This window comes from Vulpes lagopus, chromosome 6 (assembly GCF_018345385.1).
Source record: "Vulpes lagopus strain Blue_001 chromosome 6, ASM1834538v1, whole genome shotgun sequence".
In the NCBI taxonomy this organism is placed as follows: Eukaryota; Metazoa; Chordata; class Mammalia; order Carnivora; family Canidae; genus Vulpes; species Vulpes lagopus.
Genome location: NC_054829.1, coordinates 11,559,164 through 11,585,993, shown reverse-complemented (window position 1 = coordinate 11,585,993; position 26,830 = coordinate 11,559,164). Strand labels below are relative to the sequence as shown.

The following is a 26,830-nucleotide window of genomic DNA, read 5'->3' as shown; positions in this document are numbered from 1 at the left end:
TCCTGATCCAATGGGATTAGCGTCCTTATAAAAAGAACAGCAGAGAGTTTGCTCAGTCATGCTCTCTCTCTAAGCACACTCACTGAGGAAAGGCCATGTGAGGATACAGAGAACAGGTGGCTGTTTACAACCCAAGGAGAAAATCCTCACCAGATGCCAACATTGCTGGCATCTTGGCATTGGACTTCCCAGCCTCTAGTCTGTGAAAGAAAAAATTTCTGTTGTTCAAGCCATCTAATCAGTGGCATTTTGTTATAGCAGCACCAAGCTAAGACATTGTGTAAGCTCTATCTTAATTAAAGTCCTGCATGTTTTGGATAGGGACTGCAATATACATGAGGCAGATGAGCCATATGAGACTATCGGATGCAGCTTCCTGGGGTATTTGTATTACTCAAGAGGGGAAATGTAAATTATTTTCAAATTATAATAGCCACATTCATGTTTATTAGATACAACACACAAAGAGGTCATAGATTTCCTTTTTTTTTTTTTTAAGATTTTATTTTTAAGCAATCTCTACACCCAATGTGGGGCTTGAACTCCCAACCCGAGATCAAGAGTCATATGCTCCACTGACTGAGCCAGCCTGGTGTTCCAAAAGGCCATAGATTTCTAAAGCAAATTAGGAGACTCCAAATAAACTTTGTGCTTCCTATGGAATAACTAAGGCTTTGTATCTAGATCTTCTGGAGATATGCATTCATTCACTTGGAAAGGCTTGCAAAGCACTGTTTTTCTGTGACAATTTAATGCACAATGAACTTGGTTCATCTGTATTTCATTGTGTATCTCTAAAAGGCACAAAGACACAACCACACCATTATCATACCTTAAAATAATTAGCAGTAATTCCTTTATATCATTCAGTATCCAATCAATATTCAGATTTCTCCAACTGCATCACATACACTGCAGGTATCTATTATAATTACATCTGTATGACTCAGAGTTTGAATTTAATAAATAGAATTGTAATTAGAATTTGCTTGAATCAGAATTCAAGTCAGTGTAAATACTGTTTTACAAGTGTCTTTTAATCTACAGGCTCTCGGGCTTTTTTCTCACAGGAGAAACTGGGTTATTTGTACTGTAGAACTTTCCACAGTCTGGATATTGTGACTGAACTCCTGTGGTATCAGTTAAGCTGTTCTTTGTTCCCTGCTTGTCTTAACAACTTGACAAGCAGATTGAGAGAGAAGCATGGCTTCCACATCCACGCGATCACACAAAGTTACTTCCATAGACATGCATTCAGAAGTTCTAACATACCTGTCTGTGCGTTCTAAGACTGTCTTTTAAAATGTTAAAGAGCATGATAATTATTATTGACCTATATTTAAAGTAAAGGCTCTTTTACATGGGGTAATTTTATATTATTGCCAAAATTGGAAAGCTCCTTTTTATTTAGACTAATTTTTTAGGAGAATGCTAATGAAAATGTCATTGGTTTAAGTCCTTAAATGAAACTCTCAAATCTATAGAAGTTAGTTGTTTATTTTTATTTAAAATATCTTATTCATAAATATTTAATTTTAGTTTGAAAATTATAAATGATGACTTAAAATTGCTGGAAAGAAAACCATATAAAGCTTAAAAATAAAAGAAGAACCATCCTGCAGGGACTACTGGCTTAGCCTCTGGGGGAATACAAACTGACACCAAAATAAATCCCAGATGGAGTGCAGATTTAAGTATAAAAATAAAATATAATTCTAGAGGAAAATTTAGGAGAGTGTTTTTATAATCTTGGGTTGGGGTAGGGGTGGAGGGATAATCTAACATTGAAACCAAATATCATAAAGGAAAAGACTGACATCTTACTACATAGAGATAAAAAATTCTCCATTTAAATCCTTTTAAAACCCAAAAGAAAATCTCATATTACTATAAACAAAGTTTTCACACAAATGACAAATCAGAAAAAACATCTCCAATATCAATGGCAGACAAAGGATTAAAATCCTTCACTGAGCTTTAAAACAAGGAAAATTTCTCCACGGGAAAATGGGCAAAGCTCAAAAACAGCAATTCATAAAAAAGAAAATACAAATGTCCAAATACATGAAAAGATGCTCAAAACTAAATGTTCATCAAAGAAATGTATGCAAATTTCAACAGTAGGAAGTTACTTAAGACTGAAATCAGATATTATCTGATGTATTCGCATACAGTTGATGAGAATATGATCTGTTTCCTTCTAGAAGGAAATCCAGGCATATATGTCAAAATAAAGATGTGCATGCCCTTCTCATAGGAGTCTATTCCAAGGAAATAATGAGACAAATGCAGCCACATATATAAAAAAACAAAAAACAAACCCTGATTTGTGTAGTTTGTAATTAGTGAAACACTGGAAAACGCGGACTGCTCATTAGTAAAGAAATGGTTAAATGAATGCTGGAGGCCCAAACCACATGTGTAATATAGTCTTGTTTGTTAAAAAAAACCCACATAGCTGACAGCACATATAACACGGTGGTAAAGGTGGGGGTGTTAGGAGCCGGGGAGCTCACACACATCATCTCCACACAATGAGATTATGAGTGATTTCACTTGTTCCTCAAATCTTTCTGTATTTGTCTGAAATTTCTTCCCTTAAGATTATGCATTACAAATTACATGCAGAAAAAGTCAAGCTATTTTGAGAAGAAACATGCCAAGGTTTTTCTAGCTTTAATGTTCTGTTTCTGATCACGGCAGCCAAGGACATTTTGTGAAAAGCATGCTTACGATTACTGTAAGTTACTATAAATATTTCTCGCTTTACCTATTAATTTGTTAATTTATCCTAAATTATCTTCTATAATTACATTTTTAGTCTGAAAATCTCACAGAATGTATTTTTTAATGTTTTCCTATTAATAAATCACTTTGCTGTTTTCACATTATATCCAATATGCCTGTCTTTTGAAAATATACTGTTGCCTCTTTTAAAAAGAAAAACACTATATAAACTCTTCATGCACATAAAATGCAGTGCCTTCAATATTTCAAAATAAACCAAAATAAAAACTCCTACATTGTCTCCAATGTCAATTTTAAAAAAGGGAAAGATCTGTCTTGGGTCAGATCTTTCATTGTACAGAAAATAAATCAACTTGTCAATTTTTTCCCACAACTTTAAGAAAAAGAGCAGGGAGAGAGAGACAGGCAAGAGGGCATCCGGAAAGTGACTAGGTTTAGTGGCTCTAGTGAAAAGAACTCACCAGAATGACGCCCAGGCTCCAGAGGTCACAAGACTCGTCATAGCCATTATGATTCAAGAGCTCTGGGGCCGCATAGTGCAGGGTGAAGCAAGGCGTCTTGAGAGGCTGGTTATCAGGTGGCTTTAAGCGTGCAAACCCAAAATCGATGACTTTAATTTCCAAATTGTCATTTTCATCAGTGAACAATAAATTCTGCAAGATACAAACATTTCAATTAGTCTCACATGAAACTGTCCTGGGACTTGGTGATGCCATTTATGTAACACTATCTACATGCTGATACTGGATTGCGACAAGGAGAGAGGTCTGATGCGGAGGGTGTGGGAGCTGGATGTCAATGTACTGTTGTTCTCTGCCTTATGTTTTTTTGTATTATTTCAATTTTATAATGTCTTATGGAACATTGTTCAACTGTAACACACTTCTCACATCAGAGCCATTGTCTACGTTTTTCTTGCTCAGTGTTTGCCCTCTACCTCCTCTATCAGCCTCCCTTCTGACCTGGTTCACATGCACCTACTCTGTGTTGAGAAATAACCACCCTAATGTACCACCAAACTCAAGTTAGAACTTTTTCTATTTTCTGCTACTATATTTTCCTATTCCTTCTGGTACTTGGCATCTTGGTATTATCAATTCAATGTCTTCTTCCCCATTAGGCAGTAATTCCCCAACGGCAGGGACTATGTGTCCACTTTACTTATGACTCTATTCCGAAAACCTGGTACAGTCATCTAGTAGGTGCTTTGGTACATATCTGCCCATTGAATACAGTCATAAAAAAAATAACTGTATCTAGTACATCCTATTTAAGAAGACATGGTAGGCATGCCTGGCTGGCTCAGTTGGAAGAGTATGCGAAGCTTAATCTCAGGATCATGAGTTCAAGCCCCACGCTGGGTGTAGAGATTACTTGAATAAATAGAAAAAAATAAAAAATAAAGAAAGAAGACATGGTAAAGACATACATTATATTTCAGAAATATTTCCTCCCAGTTAATAAACATTTTTTTGATGCTTATGGATATTATCCCTCAGTTATTCAGAAAACAGTGCTCTCTTGAATGTCTCATCGCCAAGCCTTCTCAGTCACTAAGGCTTTACTGTACTGTTCTCATGTTTATGTTTATCATGTTTAATAAATGCTAATAGTCTGATGCATGGTCATCCTTTTTATTATCAAGCTAGTGCCCACAGTAAGTGAATCTGATTATACTGTCTTCAGACATCCTGACAAAACCTGTGACATCTTTATTAAATTATTCTTCAGATCTGGAACATCATTTGTTTGTTACTATTATTCCAGCTAAAATAAAGGACACCGCAGAAAGCATCATTCGTACAAAGAAAAATCTTCTACACCTTCCATTCAAAAGTTAAAAATGCAAAATGTGGGAGGAGAGAAAAGCAAAAATATTAAAGAGTTTTCTTAAATGTTCTATCATACAATGCTTGATCCTGAATTTGTGATGGAATTAAAATGTGGATATAACTGAATGTAAGGCTTCACAACACCCCAGTCACAGCTGGGGTTCATCCACTTGAGCTGGGGAGAAGTCTTTCAGCAAATGACTCCTGAGCCCCTCTGCAGCGCAAGCCTTGTGCTATGAACACAGAGGCATGAGAAGCACACCTGGCCCTCGTCCTCATGGAGCCTGCTAAGCCTCCTTGGGAAATGACTTCAGTTTATTCTATATTAAGACAGGCAGAGGACTTCCTTAGCAGCAGTTCTTGATGTAAAGGAGATGCGGCCTCCCGCTCCCATTCTCTGAGTGGAGTTGGATGTGCAAGGGCAGGAGTGGCAGGAAGCAACTGCCTTTCAGCGTGATCTCAAGTCCCACTTGAAACAAATTTGATGTAATTTTTCTTAATCTTTCAAGAGTATGGGGTCCAATTTGAAAAGTACAAAGCAACCCACTAAGAATGTTAGCCAGCTTCTAAATTTGTCTGCTTCTCACTTAGAATTTAGGATTTTGCCTAAGCAGAAAGCCAAGGCCACACAAACATCAACCAAAAGATATATAATCAGATCTTAAAATATGACATCAATGGGAAAGGCATTAAACTTTTAGTCTGGAAATAATATATTCTGCCATTTAAAAGACCAAGTGAAAGTTATTTTATCATGGAGATGTTAGTACAAAGGCACATTTTCATTTCTCCAAAATCTATTTTGATTTAGGGCTATAACTGTAGTAGAATCTCCTAAATAATCTGACAATTCTTCATTTCAAATGATTATTTGAGAAAAGGTTTGTAACAAACAAGAATTAAGCAACATAAGTATCTTTTTGATCAGTAAAATAGGAAGGCAAATTTAAATTCTGTTGGAGAGGACAGTTGCCTCATCTGAGACTCGTGGGATGACAGATGGCCAGTTATCAAAGAATAAAACATGTGAAAATGAATTCTATACAGTCATGGAACAGATCTTTTCAATTAAAAAAATTACATGCTTGTTCCTTGTCTATCAAGAAAACATTTAAGTTGTGTGCTTTCACATTTAAAAATAGATCTCTGATCTCCGATGTACAGAGCACCATATTTTCAGTGGGTGTTCTGTAGGAGAGTGAGAACTCGGATGAAGGAAGCAGAGGGGGAGCTACCAGAGTTGCAAGTTCATAAAACAATTCACTTTTGATTAATTACTAGTAATATGAGTAACAGTAATAGGAAGTCCACAGACAGAAGTTCAGATGCTTTAGAAACAGTCAATTATATTTGGATGCACAGAATTCTATTTTTAAAACATCCTCTTCCTACCAATGATCAAGATACTTAAGCAGGCAAAAAAAACCCCAGTGCTTTCAGAGACATATTCTTTTGTGGTTTAACACAAAAAATAAACTCCAAAGAAATTATTACTTAAAAAAAATTGGCAATACATTATAATCACGTGGCTATTAAAAATGAAGTTCTATTTTAAAGAGGAAATATGTATAATTTTGCAAATGAAAAAGGATGAGTCATTGTTAGTCTTTCATAAATTATTGGGTTTTGTTTTTCAATTTTCATGATTATTTTGATGATTTCCTCAAAGGGGGGAATTTTCATAGGTTTGATACTAAAAAGGGGCTTTCTGGAGTTAGAACCTTCTTTAATAACCTTTTGAAAGTAGGAATATATAAAAAGCTGCTGCTTCCGCATTGCTACACAATCCTATAAATATCATACATGAGCAAAAAGAAGCGCATAAAAGGACTGTACAACTAGTTAAACCAAGACAATTCTTTTATGTTTAAATATTCAGAATAGAATTATATACATTGTTATTCATGAGATAATCACTTTGATTACAAAAATGAAAAATAAGCTTTCACAAAATATCATTTGAAAAAATCCCTCTCAAACAGGTACACATAGAGAAAGGATATTATTTTCTGCTACAAAACATTTCCATTGCTATTTTTAGCTCACAACTGTTGCATAAAGTATTTCTTCCATAAAAGGCTCTCACACTTACAAATATAACCTCAAGATGATCTGCTGGCAAAAAGAAAAAAAAAAAGAAAAAGAAAAGAAAAAAAATTTATTTTAGACTAAAATAGAAAAGAAAAAAAATCCAAGAAATGGGATATCTGCAAGTATCTTTTTTTTTTTTTTTAAGATTTTATTTATTTGTTCATGAGAGACACAGACAGAGAAAGAGGTAGAGTCATAGGCAGAGGGAGAAGCAGGCTCCCTGTGGGGAACCTGATGCAGGACTCAATCCCAGGACCTAGGATCATGCCCTGAGCCAAAGGCAGATGCTCAGCCACTGAGCTACCCAGGTGCCCTGCAAGAATCTATTTAGCAGAAAGCCCCAAGAAACAAAGCAAGAGAAGCCTGCAGGTCCCGGGGGAATATTTAGGAACAGCCTGAGTGACAGGGGCGATACCTCAGGCTTCAAGTCTCTGTGCACCACGCCGACGTCATGCATGTGGCTGACAGCCGAAACGAGCTTCCGCATGATGTAGCTGGCTTCCGTCTCACTGAAGTGTTTCTTCTTCTTAATGCGCTCAAACAGCTCTCCCCCGTTCAGAAGTTCCATCACCAGAAATGTGTGAAGCTAGAAAGGAAAAAAAAAAGAATAGTGCAGAGAGCTTTCACCAAGAGAAGTGTATTTACAGATGAAGCATTCCTGGACTATTAACTATCACCAATAAATTTGGATAATCCCTTGTTAAAATAATCAACAGCAATCCTTACTAGTGTAGAGGGAAGAACTGAAGGATAATGTGGTGTTTTTAGAATTCTATTTTGGTAATGGAAAATTTCAAGTGCTGCAGTGAAATCTTTATATATCCCTTCTTTGACTAATTCTTTCATTTGAATTCCATTCCAACCCTCTCTATCAAGTTTATGTATCTTTCTTTTTAAAGTGTGACCTAGTGCTGATAAGAACGTGAAATCATCGGCTTTAAACGATATACAAGATTAATGACAGAGTATGGGCAACTACCCACAAGAGGCCTGACCCAGCCAGTGAATGGCAAATTTATCTTTTAAAAAAGGTATTGTTTTATGAGGGCACTCTAAACCTTCGTCAGAGCTCAATGGATTAGTTTCAGGGTTTCTTATTAATATCCATGTCAAGTACCCAGAGCTCAATGCAGGGTTTGTTTGGTTTTTTTAAATGATTACTTTAGCTATCAATGGCATTATCATTAACTATATAGTTTAAAAATTACTTCTTTTCTATGCTTTTTATACTAGTCCATAAAGAAAATGACACAGGAGCAATCAAAAAGCAAAGAGATTGTATCAGCTCTCAAGTGAACACAAGCATGTAGTTTAAAAAAAAGATACCCAAAGAACAGATTCAGGTGCTATGTACCACAGAACCAACACTATTCAATAAATACATTTCCTTTTGAATTAGCAAAATTCAAAAAGAAAAGAAAAGAAAAGAAAGAAAGAAAGAAAGAAAGAAAGAAAGAAAAAGAAAGAAAGAAAAAGAAAGAATGAACCTTTATAAAAAGGCAATTATCCTGTACATACTGGACAAATTTTAAAAGGTGAACTCTTTCAATAAGAGAATTGCTCTCCAATAGTTTGAGTTTGTACATACAACAGATAAAGTCAAAGTGGAAAGTCTGTGACAAGCATATGCCAGCGAGCTTTAAAAATAAAAATAGAGGGTGATACCTGTAAGTGGTTTAAAAGAGGTTTTAGAGTCAAACGTGGTTTGACTCTATTTATGACCCTGGGGATGCTCCTTAACCTCGATGAACTTTATTTAGGACCTTACCAATACAATAGATAACAGTGAGAAAAAGTATATGAGACAGTTGGATGATGGCTTTCCAGAGACGTCCATATCCAGATCCCCAGAACCTGTGAATATTACCTGCTATGGTAAAAGGACTTTGTAGATGTGCTGACATGGGAAGCATGTCTGAATTATCCCTCAGAGCCAACAGTATGGGATGGGACTATGGAAACAGATTGGAGTGATAGAGAGAAGGGTCACAAGCCAAGGAATGTGAGCAGTCTCCAGAAGCTAAAAAAGGCAAGTAAATGGATTGTCTCTTAGAGTCTCCAGAAGGAACCAGTCCTGCTGACACCTGGACTTTACACAAGTCAGACTGATTCTGAACTTCTGATCTCCAGACTGCATGATGATAAATTGGTATTGCTCAGGCTGTGGTCATTTGTTACAGCAGCAATAGGAAATGAGTACAGATCATGATGCACTGAGTGAACTCCACGGCTACAGAGCTGGAGGCTAAAGACCCACCCTAATGGATTTCACCATTAGCTGAAGAGAAAATTGTGTGCACCTGGGGATGATCTAGGCAACTGTGTCACCTACATGGAAAACTCATGCAAGGTATCAACAGCAGAATGATAATATATTTTAATATATCTGTACTGGTATATATAGCATTACATTACATCATGAGACAACTTATTTTCAGTAACTCTTTTTTTTTTTTTTTTGAGAGAGGGAGAGAATGCAGAGGGGCAGAGGGAGAGGAGAGAGAATCTTAAGGAGGCTCCATGTCCCAGTGTGGATCTCACAATCCTGAGATCATGACCTGAGAGGAAACCAAGAGTTAGCTGCTTAACCCATCGAGCCATTCAGGCATCCTTCAGGAACTCCTTAATATAAAAATAGCAAATAATAAGTTTAACCTGTGGCATAAGTAAAAAACTAGGGATGCAGTTCCTGAGATCTGACATCTGCCTGAATATAAGACACTGAATGTCTTGCTGGGACGTAAGTGTGCACAAGTGCGAAATCAGAGGGGGAGGGTCAAAGGTCATCCTCCAATCCCATGACTGATGATGTGCTCTTTTTAAGTACCTCCAGTGGATGGGGGACTCGTTACCTCCACTGTAACTGGATTGCCCAACACGGTAGAGGCAGTAGAGGAGCATGGAGAGCAACTCCTCCAAGTCCTCACTTCCAAGATACTCATTTTTCTGTCTATGAGAACCAAAGAGCCAGGAGATGATAATGTCATCTTTGGGGTGCTTACTCCATGCTTCTGCCTCCCCTTAGGCAGCAGAGCAGAGTAATTAAAAGCTTGTTCTGAAGCTGGATGCTTGGGTTCAGAGCCCAGCATTACCACTTACAAACGGTGAAACCCTGTTATTTAACTTCTGTGAGTTTCAGTTATTCTAAGGACTGAATAACACATGTGGAACCTGGTATGGTACCTGAACCTCATAAGGTAGGCAATAATAAAGGACAGCAGTCACTGTGGTTAGGATGTGTCATTGCTGGCCATGGCACTCTGGGAACTTTGGGTATATGGTAGAGAACCAGGCCATGGACTGCCTAGGACATGGTGCTACAGCAGCACGTGGGGACAGCCCAGGACCAGAGTCCAGGTTTTCCCGGCTAGATGCTCCTGATCCTTCTGAGTCTGTTTCTTCTTTGGTAAAGTTAGGGTAAGCCACATCCAGGATTGGTTTTGGCTCCTTTGCTCAGCATGTTGTCTCAAGTGGGACTGTGTCATCTCACCCAGTCCTGGGGAGGAAGGTAACTATAATGGAGCAATTTTTGTCATGGAAGGTGGCCATGGAGGGACTGAGGAGACATGGACTTGATCCAGTGGCCTTCCTCCCACATGCAGAGTTCCATGCTTCTGCACAGGGTTCCTGTTGGAAAGCAGGACCAGGAGAAGAGGGGTCAGTGTGACCTGCCCTGAGGTCTGGGCAGAATATGCCCTCTGCAGTACTATGAGAGGGAGGACGTTTGCCCTCCTGCTTCATCTTTATTCTCCAGCTTGCACTAGTTAGGTTTAAGACTCTCTAAAGTCTATTCTGGAAGTGAAAAGAAAGGGGAGGGCTGATAACTAATTGACTCCTGAGAACTGTCCAGTGATCACACTATGGTGAGTAGCTGCTGGAGTGTTGACAAGCGGCTTGTGAGACTGCCACTGGCCCCTGCCCGCCGTCCTTCGTCCATGTCATGTGCGCCCACTCCTGAGTGAGAAGAGCAGACGTGAAAGGATGCACTGGATTGAAGGATGGGTAAGAAGTTTCTCTGCCCTCTCTAGTGGCTGGGTCACATTCACATCCCTGACTCTGACCTGGCAGCACTGACAAAACTGGTGGGAAACAGAACCCTCTATGGGAATCAGTCTGCACAGCAAAATAGTGTGAAATACCTGATCATGAAAAACTTCATGCAGCTTCACAATATTGGGGTGTCCTTCACAGAGCTTCAGAGCTGTTATTTCTTTCTGAGTATTGGCTTCCATCCTGCAAAACAAAAGCAGTTAGCCTCCACATATACACCTCTTCACCAATTTTTTTGTCCCGATGATCCCAATCCAAATTTTGTGTTTATTTACTGTGTATTTGGAATGTAACTGTTGAAGTCTCACGGTGAGGTTTCTGACAGCAATGAGTCCTATGACCCACCAGAACAAATAATGCATTATCCCTGAGACAACGATTATTTCTGAGTCAGAAGAGAGCCAATCATATGAAGAAATGGATGTCTTACTTCCCTGACATTTTGGTAATAAGAATACATAATCATGGAGGTAATAATGTGTTTCCAAAACAATGAGCTGGCTCTCAAAGCTACCAGCAAATTGCTAAGTCATTTCAGGAAAAAAAAAAAAAAAAAGAATCTCGAATCTATAACTATTAGGCACGGCAACAGCTGCTGAGCAAGTCTGACTGCCACCGCCACAGAAAACAGAAAATGTTCTCGCAGTAACCTCGAAAGCCTGTCACACTGATTTATGTCTCAAATGGATTACTTTACTAGCAAACATCTATTAGAGTCAGAAGGATAATGGATCAACTAATGAGCTGAATGGCTAAACCCATGGGTTTAAGCCTTACAAGAAACCACTGCTTTTAAAATAAAAATCCTAATTTACAGAATTCATTGACCAGGATGAGTCCATACAAAAGAATGCCAGAAATGGTCCTACCTTTTGCTGATTATTTTGACTGCGAATGCTTGGTTACTTTTTTTGTGTATGCACTTCCGACAAATTGAAAAACTTCCCTCTCCCAGTGGCTTGTCCTTCAGATCCAGGTCATAGTGCTGATAGAAGGGGGAGTCCTGATAAGAAACCAACATCACTTAACTTCAGAAAATACTAGGAATGCAAAGGGATAAATAACATTGTGGGTAAAAGAACATTATCAATGTTAATAAATATGTGTGGGATACATTTATAATCTTCTAAGATTCATCTTGCTTTAGCTCATTTCTACTTTCATCTATCTAACTTTTTAAGATACATAATTTGCTATCATTGCAAAAAGGAGTTCACTGAAGTTGATATGACTAATTCTCTAGGGCAAATGCTGCTATTTCCACTTACTCATTTCTTAAAATTGCATCTTAGTCAAATGGTAAGTGTCTCACGTTCACTGGCCTTGACAATGTTAATTGGTGTTGGTATTTAAATCGTAACTATGTCATCTCATTGACCACATCTATACCTTCATCATCGCGCTCCTGGCAACATTTGTCACTCCAGGACGGTCAACTCCTGTGTGAAACTGAAGAGGATCTATGACAGCAGCATTACGCTTGAACAGAATGGAAGGAGCAACAAAGGAATAGCCCTTCAAAAGAAAAGGAAGAGTAAAGAATGAGGATTTGCAATTTTTCAGGTTAGCACAGACCAAACTGTAGCAATTTTTTCCTTAAATCAACAAAAAAGAATGAAAAACATTCAAATAGGTGTTAAGATGAATCTCATTTTATTTGTGATCTAAAATGCAAGGTGATTTCACATCAATAGAAAAATGCTTTTCAGAAGGAGATAATGCCATCTTCTGGTAGAATTAAACCAATTCAAAATTAAAGGCAGAAAAACCTTACTTCCTAATCCACCCCCAGTATCTGACTCACAGCTGTGATTCTTTTGCATTGCTGATAAAAGTTCGCTTATAAAAACACAACTAACTTCTCAAAAAGGTAGAGTTTAAGGCATTAGACAAAGTGGTCCAAGGGCTATTGTTTTGTAGCAAGGTTCACTACAGTTAGTTTCTAAGTTAGCAATGGTTTGACTCAATTATTAAATTTGACTCAAATTTTAAATTGAGTTTTGGAAAGGAAATAAAATCAAATGGTAGAATTATGGCCTGAACCAAAAGTGGCATCGTGATAGATGATTAATCTGCTCAAGCTAGAACATTGACTAGTTCGAAGGATGTTTTTTTGAACATCTACTATGTGCCCAGCCATGTACTAGACATTTGGGTCATTAAGGGCCAGGGACACAGCCCAGGTGACCAGATGAGGCCATACTAATGGGATCATTCTGGGACTCAAGAAGGAAAGCTCTGATGCCATTTGACAGTGAGGCTACTGCAAGTCTGAGAAAGATCTTTTTCTAAGTATAAAATCTTTTCTAGATCTTTTTCAGGAGTTGGAAAGCAGTTAAGATTGTTGGCTGAAGATAAAGAATCAGATAATACTTTTTATGAACTGCAGAAAATTTTGTATGGATAGAGGTAAAATAAAGTAGCATTGTATTTTTCTATAAAAGAGCCTGAACAGAAATGAAATTTCAAGGAAAAAAAATCAGCACTTCTTTATATATAAAAAAACACATAATATCCAATATGTAACAGACCATAAACTTCAGTTGATAATGTGCAGTATCTTTATGTTTAATAATTTTGAAGAGATTAGAGAATCTTGCTTTTAAGATGCCAAGAACATGTTCATGGGAAAATTAGTCTTTTTTTTTTTTTTTTTTTTTCTGAGCACACATGGCCCCTGTGCATGAACAGACTCTTGGAGATTACCTGAAACAGCCTCTCAGAGCTCTGGGGCAGTGCTGCTGGGGAGTAGGTGGGATCCATCTCTGTGAACTCTTCTGCAAAGTTACTCACATCTAATTCATCTCGGATGACTGGCTTAAATGGCGCGGGCACTTTTTTGGCGGCTAAATCATCCCAATTTATTTTCTAAAACAGAGAAAAGAAAATTGGTACAAAGTAGAAACCAACAAAGTTGGAGTGTTTTCTGAGAATTTTCTAAGAATAACAAGGACAGATTCGGGTTTTCATTGGTTGATACGGAAAGTACACATATTGCGAATCAATAATTAGAAATATGGTGGGTTATTTATTTTTTTAAAGCATGAGCACATTTTCTGACTGCAGTTGATTGCTCCAGCCAATGCTGAAAGATGAGACTGCCCTTGGTCTCTGTGGGGTCTTGCTGGGTCCTCTGGGGGGCACCGAGATACCCTAGGGATAACAGAAAAATTATTTTTGTCCTGACCCTCCTGAGAAAGGAGGCCAGAACAAAACAAAGCTGAACTGTAATAAAGGGCTTTTCAATGCTCTATGGATATGAATATTAATTCTAAAGGAATATTCCTGTTTTCTAGAGGCAATGTTGAGTGACTCTCTGCCTATACTTGGTTTCCCTCCTGGTCCTCTGGACAGATCAGAAAATAAAAACTCACTATAAATCATGCACTTGTTTAGGTCTCCAAGTGAAAATGGTACTATCATACTAATGTAATCATCTGTTTCTCATTTAACTTGTATTCTAGCTTTTTAAATACTGCTCCTTCTCTCCCCCATAGGATAATCCAGGTCCCCTCTCCCCCCATGCCAGACACTCACTGCCTGATAAACTGCTATGCGCTATGTTTTAGAGTACTCAAATTCAACTCTGTGCTCTATTTAACTTATGCTCCTTCTGTCACTTAAAACCACCTCAGACAAGACTTATTGAATTGAATTCTACAGCTATCCTATTAACATACTTCCTCAAATCTAAAATGTCATCACTGATAGTGAGATACACCATTACTTTATGTACCATTTAGGAAGAAAAGGCATTACCAGCTGGAATGGTTATGATATCCACTGTAAGACACATTTCGATTTCAGAGACGGTTGATGACAGTCGTTAAGTTTAATCAACCAACATAAAATGTTTTTATTATGCCCTCTTGTGGAGGCAATGTAGAAAAAAAAAATCACTAGATTACAGGTCTTCACTTTTCTTTTTTTTCTAGCTTAGAGTGGGCTTTAGAGATCATTTAGCTCATCTCCTTTACTTGATCTAGATGGAAACTGAAGCCCAGAAGCAAGAAATAACCTTTTTACTTAAACATTAGCTAGTGGAAGGGTCAGTCTCTTGATTTTTTCTAGTTAGTGTTCTGTCCTCTGGGTGGCTGTAATGTTTTCCATTACAAGCATATGATTTGTGCTTGGCTATTTATAAACACATTAAGAGAAACTATTAGAGTAAAGGGGTAATTTAAAGAAATATGTTGTTAGCAGGAGAACGTTTGGTGTGTAAAAGATTGAATGCTATTATGCTCCTCTCCACCTCCTCTCCATTTAGGTCTTTACAAGTTGGATTCTGGTTTTTCCTAAAGTGTCCTTGTCGTTTAAAAAGCAAGGCAATTAAATAGCCTAAAATTACTATTCCAAGCTATAGAAGAGAGAAATTTCTCTCATATGAAAGACATACTGTAATATTTACAAATAGAGGGGGTCACGGAGAATAGGACCCTAGGAAAACATGATTCAGATATTTTGCTTGAGTACTTTCTTGAATTTTACCTTATTGTTAAATTTTGAGCCAGATTTCTCAACAACATATTGAAATAGTTTGTTCAAATATTAATCTTTGTAGGCCATGCTAATTTATGAAATGCATACACTGACAAGTTAATTTTATTCTAAATGTATTTCTGTTACTGAATCTGTAAGGTCACAGTAATTTATTTTTAAACAGGTTGCAACCGAGAGACAGATGTTCTTTTTTTGAGTATAGAAATATAGAGAGGTAGTTCTTATTTTCAACCATTATTTGTTTTTCTAGATGTAAAGACAATAGATAACATAAATGGTTACTCTACAGCAGAGTTTTTTCTTTGTTTTGTTATATGTTCGTTTGTTTTGGTGACAATACTGTAAAAACTCAGTTTACAGAATAAAAATAAAACTCGGATGGTCCCTTTAGACCATAAATATTTAGAGGTCATGTTTGTTGAGGTGATGAAATTATTTAAAAGTCGTTAAGTTCATGGGGCACCTGGGTGGCTCAGCTGGTTAAGCATCTGACTCTTCAACTTGGGTCATGATCACAGGGCCCTGAGATAGAGACCCCAGCTGGGTTCTGTGCTGAGCATAGAGCCTGCTTAGGATTCTCTCCCTCTGCCCCTCTTCACCTCATCCCCTGCTTGCGCAGGCTCCCTCCCTCTCTCTCAATAAATAAATAAATAAATAAATAAAAATAAATAAAGCTTGTAAGTTCAGGGTTTTAAAAACTGAGGTCATGGCATCCCAGGCTGACCAGGTAGACTAAAATAACTAGTCAAGTTAGACAACTTGACTCCCCCGCCCCCCCGCCAGTTAATCTCAAAATTTGGAGGGTTTTTTGTTGTTGTTGTTGTTGTTACTAATTTGAGCAGATGTATTGGTGCTCTGTGAAATGGTCTCATTAGGCTTTTTCAGAATATGCAAAAAAAAAAAAACTCTATGTTGCAGATATGTAACTGAGAAAAAGGCAGATTTTTAATTGTCTGAGATCACTCCAGAGAAAAGAAGAAAAAAATGAAATCACTTTCTAAAAGGTGGAATACATTGGTGGAAATGGCTCATGAACAAAGTAAAAAATAAAAGCCTCTTCGGACCCTATGCCTGAATTTCAAGATTGTAAATAGAAACCAATACTTAAAACTGGAACCAATAAGCATATGGAAGACTTAATGCGATTATGGTCCTCCCTATTCTCACTTCATTTAGGGAGAAAAACACTTTTAGGCATCTCCCAGTAGAATTCTGATCCTTGGATTCCTCCAGGGTCCCTGTCACTTAAAAAAAAAAAAAAAGGTGCAATGTATGTGAAAATAGGGAGCAAAGATTTCCAAAAGGGACCATGTTCACTCATTTCACCAAGAATGCCAAGCCCCCTGCAAATAGCAGGGCATACAAAACCATCTGTTCAGTACATTTCACCTGAAAAAAGAGATGTTCTTTGATTTCATCCGCATCACGTGGACCACATCCCAATCTTTTTTTGGGATCTTTCATCAAAAGACGCTGAATTAGGTCTTTAGCTAAAGCACTCATTTCTTGAGGATATGGAGGCTCACTTTTTAATATTCTCCTGTAGGCAGATAAAACTTGCTATTAAAACAACCAGAGGATGAAGTTATAGTGACAGTATTCTTAATAAAACAAGTATCACGCAACACACTTTGAAATTGAACTAGAAGTGAAAAACGGAGCAAGGGTATTTAAAGCAAGATACCATGAAATCAAATTTCTGAAACTTAAATAAGCAGAAACAAAGCGTTGCATCATTTTTCAGTATAAGTCACTCCTAATGGGAAGCCACCACCCCAAATATTTAACTGGAAAAAAAGAATGTGAAGGCTCAGGACAGATTAGACTTCCCATCTGTGGACTCGATTCTGATGGAAGATTCCCCAATGGAAACAACTCCTAATGAACTCAGGGAAGTCAATCCAGCACTCAGATTTGAAAGCATAAAAGCAATTGCAACCATACTGGCCTCTCTTCTCCTCCCTGTGAGCCAGTGAACAGCAGGCTCAGCAGGAATGGGGAGGGACGGCAGGCCAAGGCAGGGAGAGTCAGAGCCGCCTGGACATGGCTCCACTCCTAATATCTTAACACGAGCACCGGACCTGGGGCTTTTCATGGCGTGAAAGCACCTGCTTCATTATCTGCTCCTATAAAGCAGGCAGGCAAGCCCTATAGGGAACTCAAAGATATTGTCTACTATTTATTATGGAAGGTAAAAAATTAAGAAAACCCAGTGTCTCGATGAAATGTTTGGATTTATCCTAAGGGCATGAAAGTAATCAATCCAACCAAATGTACCTTTGCCCCTGTTAAAAGGCAGATCAATAGTGAGAAAGAGTAACGAAGGGGACAGGTGGAAATCAAGAAGCGTAATGTGGGGCAACCCGGGTGGCTCAGCGGTTTAGCGCCGCCTTCAGCCTGCAGCGTGATGCTGGAGACCTGGGATCGAGTCCCACGTCAGGCTCCCTGTATGGGGCCTGCTTCTCCCTCTGCCTGTGTCTCTGCCTCTCTCTCTCTCTCTGTGTCTCTCATGAATAAATAAGTAAAATCTTTAAAGAAAAAAAAAAGCATAACATGGTATACATGGAGATAAGTGGTTCTTCCTTTATTTGGATTTGCAAAAAGATTCCCTGGTGCACACTAATATATTAATAACTGTTATGGAACAAAACCAGATAACACGTTTGCAAGAGACGGCGTCGTGTGGTAAGAACATGGACTCTGGAGCCGGACCGAATTCAAACACTGGCTGTGTGCCTCGGAGAGTTAATTAACGTCTTTATACTGCGGTCTCCTCAACCTAAACGGGTATTAGGGCGCCTATGTGAGTGAAAGCACGGTGTGCATGCTCGGCCCTGCACCTGTAGCAAAGCTTGACCTGGCGCTGCCAACTGTATACACCCCCTCCCTGGAGCCGCCACTGAGCATCAGGGAAGTGAGCAGTGATCTGTGACCGAAGATTCCAGCAGTGTTGTTTGTGTCCAACCTAATCCTACTTCTTGCACTTCCATCCCTGGGCTCTGAGAAAATGTTGGCAGAACAAGGGAAGAGCGGCGTGCTTGGATCTTTTTGGTTCCTCAGTATCCACCCATTGCTCACTGCTCGGCAGCGTGTCCAGCGCCGCGGATGATCCTCTCCTCAGCTGAGGCACGCGGGGCTGAGAGAGACCCCGGCAGCCCGGCTTCTGAGGGAAAAAAGGGCACAGACTCCCATCTCCTCCACCTCTCATGTGCTTTCTGCAGCCAGGATCGGGCACTAGACACGCTGCTGCCGACGGTCACGTCTGCTGCCTCGGGGTCTGGGAATAAGCCCTGGAGCCGCCGTCCTGAGGTCCCGATTCCGACCGTCCTTCCGTCCGTCCTAGCCCTGAGGCGATGGCAGGTACGGGAAGTCTGCTCGGCGCCAGGGAAAGCCGCGGCCCGTCATCTCGGCCAAGGCGGGCTCATCCACAGCCGGAGGCACAGGGAGAGAACAGGGAACACCTGAAAACGGGGGTGGCCCATGAGGTGCCAGACTGGGGAGAGGGGCAGGAGGCCCCGTGTGCAACGAGGCGCGGCGGTCTGGCACACACGCAGCAGCGGTGGGCAACCAAGGGGTGGGGCACACGCCCCACGCGGGAAGACGAGTTTTCGGTTGGGACGTGGCGGGGCTCACATCCGAAGGCACGGGGAGGGAACGTGAAGGGATTTCTGAGAACAGGGCTGACGAGGGAACACGAAGAATCGCTGGTCACGGCCCGGCCCGGAGCGGCTCTTTCCCCAGGGCAGCCGCGAGCAGCCCCCCAGCCTGCGGGGTGAAAGCGGGGTCCGGGGAGATCCCGCCCCAGGAAAGCTTCCGGGCTTCCCGCTGTTTCGCTGAACAGAATGGCACAGGGTGTCCTCGGGGCGTGGAGACGCTCTGAGGCCTGATCCTGCAGACGCCCGGAGGGCCAGGGCGAGGACCAGAAATGGAGGTGGGGTGGTGAGGAGAAAGCTCCCCGGCAGGCTCAAGTGTTTTCTCCAGGGGAAGATGATCTCGGACCTACCTTCCTCTCATACTGTTTCCTTCAAACCATACAGGGCCGGGGAAACGTGAAGGACAGCGGGGCCTGGTCACTGCGAAGTTACCCTGAGAGGTGTGAGCGGCAGGACTATTTAAAACTCGGAGAGCACAAGCTTCTGGGTGTTATCTCTTACCCCAAGGATGTCCTTGAATGGGGGGGGTGAGGTTGGAAGAGCGCTTAGAAATGGTGCACAGGGGACTTTTAAGACACAGCTTCTGTGCTGAGCTTCCCAGGCTGGGGTGTTTACAGCCACCCACGTGGTCTCCTCACTCGTGGCTGAGTGTGTCGTCTGTGGGCTGGAAGCCAGGCCGAGGTGACTGGAAGGATCGCGGAGGAAGATGTGTTTGGTGCTGTCACGCTGACATGCTGTTTCCTGACCTGTGCCTTAGAAAGCGAAGGAAGCCTGGTGCCGGATTCCAGCCTCGTGACCTGTGACAGCGAAGGCCAATCTGAAGGCCCGAACAATGCAGATCCTGTGGAGGGGGGATGCGGGGAGAGGAGGCCCATCCATGCCTGTCCAGTCGTGACCATGACTGTGCAGGAACGTCCTGCAACAAGGGCAGGGAGACTGTCTCGGGTGTTGCTGTCACTTCACCTCTTCAAATGTGCTTGATTTCAGAATTCATAGCAGCCCAGAGCTTTTTTTTTTTTAAGCTTCAAAGGGAACCTGGGAAACTCTAGAAGTGAACTGCAATGGGGTAGGGCCCAAATAAATGTTAGAGCTCTCTGTAAAATCAAAACAGGCTCTGAGCTGATATATCATGGTAAACATGTCTTGTGTTTGTTAGCATTTAATCCATACACCAATCCTCTCAAAGGCCGCTATTATTATCTGTTTTAAAGATGAGGCAAGATTCCTTTCAAAAAAGCAAGAAATATATATACAAATTAAAATTTTAAGCAGGTATTTTAGAACATAAGATGATTTTAATTTTTTTTTTTTCAAGAATAAGCAAATAACCCAGATAAGACGATTTTAGAAAATAAAGTAACTGGGAAAGTTTTGTCTAACTACATGTTAAAAAATATTACAAAACAAAATTGTAAAACTGAGGTGCTAGCAAAATAAATCAACAGCCAAATCAAATGAAAAGAGACTATGAAAAATATCTAGGCACATCCACAGACTTGTACTGTTTTTGAAAAGGAACCAGCCAACATAGGAAATGCCACACTGTTTGACAAACGTGTTGAGGAAACCAGCTATTTGGGAAATAACAAAACAAGACCCTTGACTTATAACACCACCCAAAATAAACTCCAAATGGATTGAGGAATTACATGAAAAAAGAAAAATTAAATAACACTGACACCTATAATATAAAAATGAACATAACATTTCTATGCATGACTGCTGAGTTTCTGAAAACTGCTGTGGTAAAAGAAATTCACAACTGATTAGCTTAAGAATGTATAGATTAAAGGGTGCAAACACCAAGACTAAAAGTTAAAACTATGACAGAAGCAAGATGAATGGATGGGTAGACACAGAGCAAGCAGGGATAGTAAAACAGTCACAGTAGGATCACGGCAGCGGCAGGCAGGTGGGTATGCACTCTAATAGATGTAACATTTTCATAATGAGGTGGAAGCAATGAGCCTATGAAATTTCACATGTCATATGTTCATTAATGCATAACTCCAAGATGCTGTCTCAACAATGTTGTTAGAACAATGGGTAATGCTCACCTGTCCCTCTACTAAAGTCTCTGTTCAAGTGTCACTGTATCAGCGCAGCTTTCTCTAACCATCCTGATGAAATACCCAACCTCTTCGTCCTTCTCCTTTCTTGTTTCTTCATGGAATTTAAAGGCTATTATATATTTATTTGCCAATTACTTATTTCTCCCAACTAAAATGTAAGCTCTAAGGGAGCAGGGATTCCTTTTTAAATTTTAATTTTTTTGGATTTTTTTTTTTTAAAAAGCAATTTTGTTCACTGCTGCCCCTCTCCCCTCCAGGGCCTAGAGCATTGCTTAGCACACAGCCAACCCTCAACAAATACTTCTTGAATGAATAAATGTCTGATTGTTTTTTATTCATGATATCTTGCTCACTCAGAATCTTTCTTCCCCAGTTGCAACAGATGCCTGCAGATAACATTTTTGCAGATAGCATGTTTTCTCTTGGGTTGTTTATTTCTATTTGTCCTCCAAAGTTCCTATTTCGTGATTTAATATTGTTAATTTTCACTTCCTGGCTCCCATTTCATCCCAGAATTACAGGATTGCTCATATGCCTGCCTGAGTTAGAAGTTTTCAGCCAACTTCACTTACTCTGAATAGTGAGGAAGACTCTGGTATATCTGTTCAATGGTATGTTAAACAGCCCTTGCAAAATGTCATTTACAGAGAGCCTGTAATTGGGAATGCATATAACTTTAAGCGAAAACTGGAAAATAGGAAATTGTATGTCTAGTATGAGTACAATGTCCTATGGATATAAAAGGCTAAAAGGAAATATATAAAAATATCAGCAGTGTTTGTCTGTGGGTGTTATCATGCACATTTTACACTACCTGCACATCTCACACTATAGTGAACATTGCTTTTAGAATAGGAACAATAAAATGAACTTAATTTACAAGATCACAGGCTCATGGAGAACAGCACACAAGCAGGGCTAGGAGGCCAGCAAGTCTTGAGCCTCCCGAGAACAGGATCCTGTGGCTATTTCCCACCATCTGCAAGGCATCCTTCAGCCTCCAAAACCCTGTTGGTCCTCCTGGCCTGGCCCATGCGGTCTCTCCATCCTGAGTGACTGCTTCCTTGACACTCCCAGTCCCCAAGGGTCCACGCTGCCTTTGCACTTCTGTGGCATTCATCTTACCACTCAAATATCTATCAAAACTCCCTGGTATCATGAATTGTCATATTCATTCCATATTTCCCCAAGCAGTGTGGAAGCCTTCTTAGGACAAGAACTCTGCCTGTGGATTTCTCTTCTGCCTTAGGAGGTAAAAATAACTCAGCACATATTCCAGAGATGAATGGAATCAGTCCCCCAGTTGTCTGCGGGCCAGTACTTCCCAACCCCTTATCTGCAGTAAGCATCCACCTCACTAGGGAAAAAAACCCAGCAGCATAGAATCAGGTGTGAACCACGGGAGAGCACGAAGCAACTTTTCAGGAGTCACTTTGTATGTGACCCCAGTTCCAGCTCCCAGTGGCTCTGAGTCCTGAGGAGGATAAGCTCGGTTTCTTCATCCATAAAGCAAGCACACAGAGCTACCTGTTTTCCAGGCTGTGAGGCTTCCAGGAAGCGGTGGATGTGACTTCTCAGCCCAGAAACTGGTGCAGAGCTGTGCCCTGATGAGCCGGGCCCTCAGTGGGGCTGGTGCACAGGAGCGTGGCCGCTCTGACACACTGGCTGCCAGGAGGGGAGGCTCCCCTTTGGCTGTTACTGCATTCTTCCTTGACCCCGTGTATTTCCCTGGACCTCGCCAGTGAGAATAATCAAACAAGATTCTTTACTACTCCTGCAAAATCTGTAACTCCACTCACACACTCTCAACCAGTAATCCCCAAGGCCCCCAGGGCACATCCTATGTGAGCTATAGATACTCTTCCTCCTTATCACCTCTCAGCATTCCCTTGCCTTCTTATGCCCTACAAGCCACCTGAAGGGTGCTCACTCCTGCCATGGCTTCTGGTGCACAAGAGAGGGCATTTCTTTTCTTCCTTGTGAGGCTCGGGGAAGTCAAGATGTGTGCAGTAGCTTGTAAAGATTTTGGTAAAAGAGGTTTCTTTTCTTTTCAACGTATAGCATTTTCTCCCTGGAAGTGATGGATAGGACGCAGACTTGCCCCCTACCTCCCTCTGAGGGCTAAGCCCTCTGAGAACTGAGCTGCTCTGCCTGGGCAGGAGCCTTGCACTCTCATCCACCCAGTGGGTATACTAGGCCACTTTATCAGCCATGCCTGAATGTGTCTTAATTGCAGGGTAGGTGCGGTTTGGGCAAAAGCTGGGACCCCACTACACGGGCTATGGTTTTTGGCACACCTCATCCCTGCCCCTCTTCCTTTCTGCTTTTTCTCTGTGACCCAGATGATGCTCAAAAGGCTTTTACTTCACTCACTTCACTATCTCTGTCAGAGAACCTTTCCTTAAAAATGGGCGAGATGAATGGGATAGGAGAGGCTGGAGAACCACACCTTGGGGGTTCCCTGGGGTCAAGACACTGCACATGACAGTAAGCAAAGGCAGTACTGAGTCAACAGCAGAGTGAGATGCAAAGAATTTCAAATAGACTGCTAAACAGAAAAGAGCCAGAGTTAGAGCAAAGAGCTAGAGCACAGAGCCAAACTTATCATCCAGAAGGATGAGGCCGTAGTGGGGAGGCCATCATAGCAAACCACAAGTATATAAGGAACAGTAAGATTCCTCCAGAAAGGAGTTATAAATGCAGAAGGCCACGTCCATAACCTCTCCCAGGATGGCCAAGGCTGACCTTTTTGATGTCAGGTTGATGGGACCAGTGGGAAGCTGGCTGAGGTAGGACTCAGAGGTGTCAGTGACGTGTCTACATGGGGCCTGGCTGGAACAACAGAAGGTTGGGTCTCAGCGGGAGCCCTGACAGACTAAGGAGAGGCACCCAAAATGCTGACCATTCTGAGAGCGCCTCTGGAGGGCCCTCTTCACGGCTGACAGGAGTATTCCTATGCTTTAGTCAGGGCTCTAAGCCCTCCAACCCTCTAGAGAGTGCTTTGGAGGGCAAATTAATGATACAGTGTGATTCAGCTCCATCCCCACATGTCATGCAAGGGAAGCAGGAGTAAACTGAGCTAAAGGATGCTGAAAGAAGATAGAAAGCTGAGGAACATGAGTACTGAGGGCAGGGTCACTTCCACCCTGCTCCCCTCCTTGCTACACCCCTCCTATCACTGGACTCTACACTGTAGCTGTTGCAATGGTGTCATGTGGAGGAAGAACGTGTAGATGAAAAGTTATTGTGAGGAATGTTTATGGATTTGGGGGTAATTCGTCAAAAAAACCCCTCAAGAAACACAGATGCTGCTATTGGGCACAAAAATACCTAAGATGAGGAAGAAAGAAAAAAACAAACAGCACATTGGGAATCAGGAAGGCTTTACAAAATATGCTGATAAAGGATTTTATCATAAAAATATAAGAAAGCTACAAAAGCCAAGGGGGGAAAATGATCTCTTAAAACAGTAAGAAATAATGATGCTTGTTATAGTTATTCTATGCAAAACTCTAAAAGCAAGCCATCTAAAGGCAGAAACTCTAAAAAAATATATAAATGAGCTAATTCAAGGTGTTACTGAGTAATCAACATGGATAAAATAAAAGAATCCAACAGAACTATTTTAATTTTGCCCTAGAAGACTATAGTTTGACACCCAAAATCAATATACTACAGTAATTACATAAAGAGAGACACTCCTCGGGGGGGACAATAGTAAGTCGGTTACCTAGCCCAGAGGTCAGCAAACCTCTTGTAAGGACCCACGGTAGGCAGACATCTCAGTCTCCAGTGATCACGGTCTCCTTATATTCACATTAACCTCCTTATGTGATTTCCTTCCCCTCAGGTGTACAAAGGGTCTACGGACTTTTTCCTCTTTTTCTTTCTTTTTTTTAAAAGATTTATTTATTTATTATTTTAGAGAGAGAGAGTGCACGGGCAGGAGGGGCAGAGGGAGAGAAAATCTTAAGCAGTCTTCATGTTGAATGTGGGGTCCAATGCCTCACAACTCTTGAGATCACCACCTGAACTGAAGAGTTGGACGCCTAACTGACTTAGCCACCCCGGCGCCCCCAACCTGGTGACTTTCCTATAAACAATGCTGTCAGTAGGGGTGATAGGTGCCACTTTCATGACTAGGTTACCAAAGAGTCCAGCCTCCTGGAGACTCCCCGTCCCCTTCTAGCCTGCATGCTTTGAGGAAGCAAGTGGCCATGTCAAATAGGCCTTCCTGGTAAGGAACGGAGGGTGGCAGCCAGCTAAGAAGTAGGGGCCCTCAGTGCAATGGCCCAAAGAAACTGATCCTGGCAACAGCCACTGTGCTGGAAGTAGATCTTTTCCCAGATGAGCCTTGAAAGAACTACAGCCCGGCCACTCTTATTGCAGCCTGTGAGTGACCTAAAAGTAGAGGGTTTAGCTAAGCTGTGCCCAGCTTCATCACGCACAGAGACTCTGAGATAGTTCATGTGTGTTGTTTTAAGCCGTTGAGTTTTGAGGCAGTTTGTTACTCAGCAATGGATAAAGAATAACGAATATAAGGCCAGATGATAAATATTTTCGGCTTTGTAAGCTATGTAGTCTCTAGGGCAGCAATTCACCTCTGCTGCGGTGGCCCCAAAAGCAGCCGGAGATGATACCCCAATGCACGCGTGTGGCTGTGTCCTAATAAAATTTTACTGGCAGACAGTGAAACTCAAATTTCATATCATATACACATGTCATAAAATACTGTTCATCTTTTGACTTTTTCAATCACTTAAGAATGTAAAATGGAATATAAAGACCATTCTTAGCTCACAGGCCACCCAAAAACAGGAAACAGAATGGATGTGGCCTACCGATTGTAGTTGTACGAACGTTACCCTGACCTAAAATGTCCAGCAAATATGATTATCATTTTGATAATGCGGAGACCTGAGTTTATACAGTATCATGCTTACGACAGTACAGTGAGACACATCAATGAAGCATATTTTACTGGTGGGCTGTGAAATGCCAAATGAACATCTCATGGCAAATATTTTCTACATTTCAAAGTCAGAGAAACAACCCTGTTAGAGACGATGAAGGACTGCAAACAGAACCCCTACAAACTGACTCTCAGGTGAGGACACGGTAGTCAACTGTCATGGACTGCAAAGCCCCAGGAAGGACAAGGGGCGGCCAGAAGAACTGATGGAGACCTGGGGGGGCGGGGGTCACCTCCCCACGCAGCTATAACCCAGGGCCCAAGAGAAGTTCTACGCAGGCAGGGAGTAAAAGCTAGTGGGAGACACACAAGTAAGAAAAGCACATGCTGCATAAGTGAAACAAAAAGAAGACAGAGACTCGGAAAAGCTAACAAAAGCTTTACCTTAGATAAAATGATCCGCAAATCCCTGTCAATGTCTGGAAGAAACAATGGAATCGGTCTGTGTTCTTTAGAGGATGGGACAAGGGTTGCCATGCAGAGCTTAGAGGACGCAGATTTCAGATGATGTCAAGGGGGCATGATTTTATACACCTGAAGGTGTTCAGTCACGGAAAGGGCTCCCCTGAAAATGCCTTACACGATGTGCCACCCACGCGATGCCAGCACTCCCACAGAAGGGAGAGGACTGCCCACACCTGCTTGAAGGAGTCTCATAGCACAGAGAAAATCTTCCTCTCCTTCTCATTTCTTATTATATTTTAAAATTTGATTTACCAGAAAAACATTCTTGTTCTGGTTGTAGGCGACCTATGAACAACAGCATCGGGCAAGATGTTATTTTGGAGCTCCCCAGGTCAAAGCTCTGGGAAGTATGTGGCATTCAGGGAAGATCACAAAAATGAAGGAACGGAAGAATTCAAGGGTGAAAAGAGCCCTTCGCTAATTAAGACAAAGGACAATATAATAATA

At 41.0% G+C, this 26,830-nt stretch overlaps 1 protein-coding gene across 3 annotated transcripts in view; it reads right to left on the bottom strand.

Moving 5' to 3' along the window:
• Positions 1–26,830, bottom strand: part of RPS6KA5 (ribosomal protein S6 kinase A5) — a 173,170-nt gene that overhangs the window by 9,302 nt on the left and 137,038 nt on the right. For all 3 annotated transcript variants that reach the window (XM_041759147.1, XM_041759148.1, XM_041759149.1), the window contains 7 exons: positions 16,611–16,761; positions 13,428–13,589; positions 12,111–12,236; positions 11,591–11,724; positions 10,811–10,904; positions 7,087–7,257; positions 3,210–3,401 (listed from right to left, as the gene is read on the bottom strand). In XM_041759147.1, the coding sequence (XP_041615081.1) occupies positions 3,210–3,401; positions 7,087–7,257; positions 10,811–10,904; positions 11,591–11,724; positions 12,111–12,236; positions 13,428–13,589; positions 16,611–16,761 (1,030 nt within the window). The remainder of the gene's footprint in view (positions 1–3,209; positions 3,402–7,086; positions 7,258–10,810; positions 10,905–11,590; positions 11,725–12,110; positions 12,237–13,427; positions 13,590–16,610; positions 16,762–26,830) is intronic.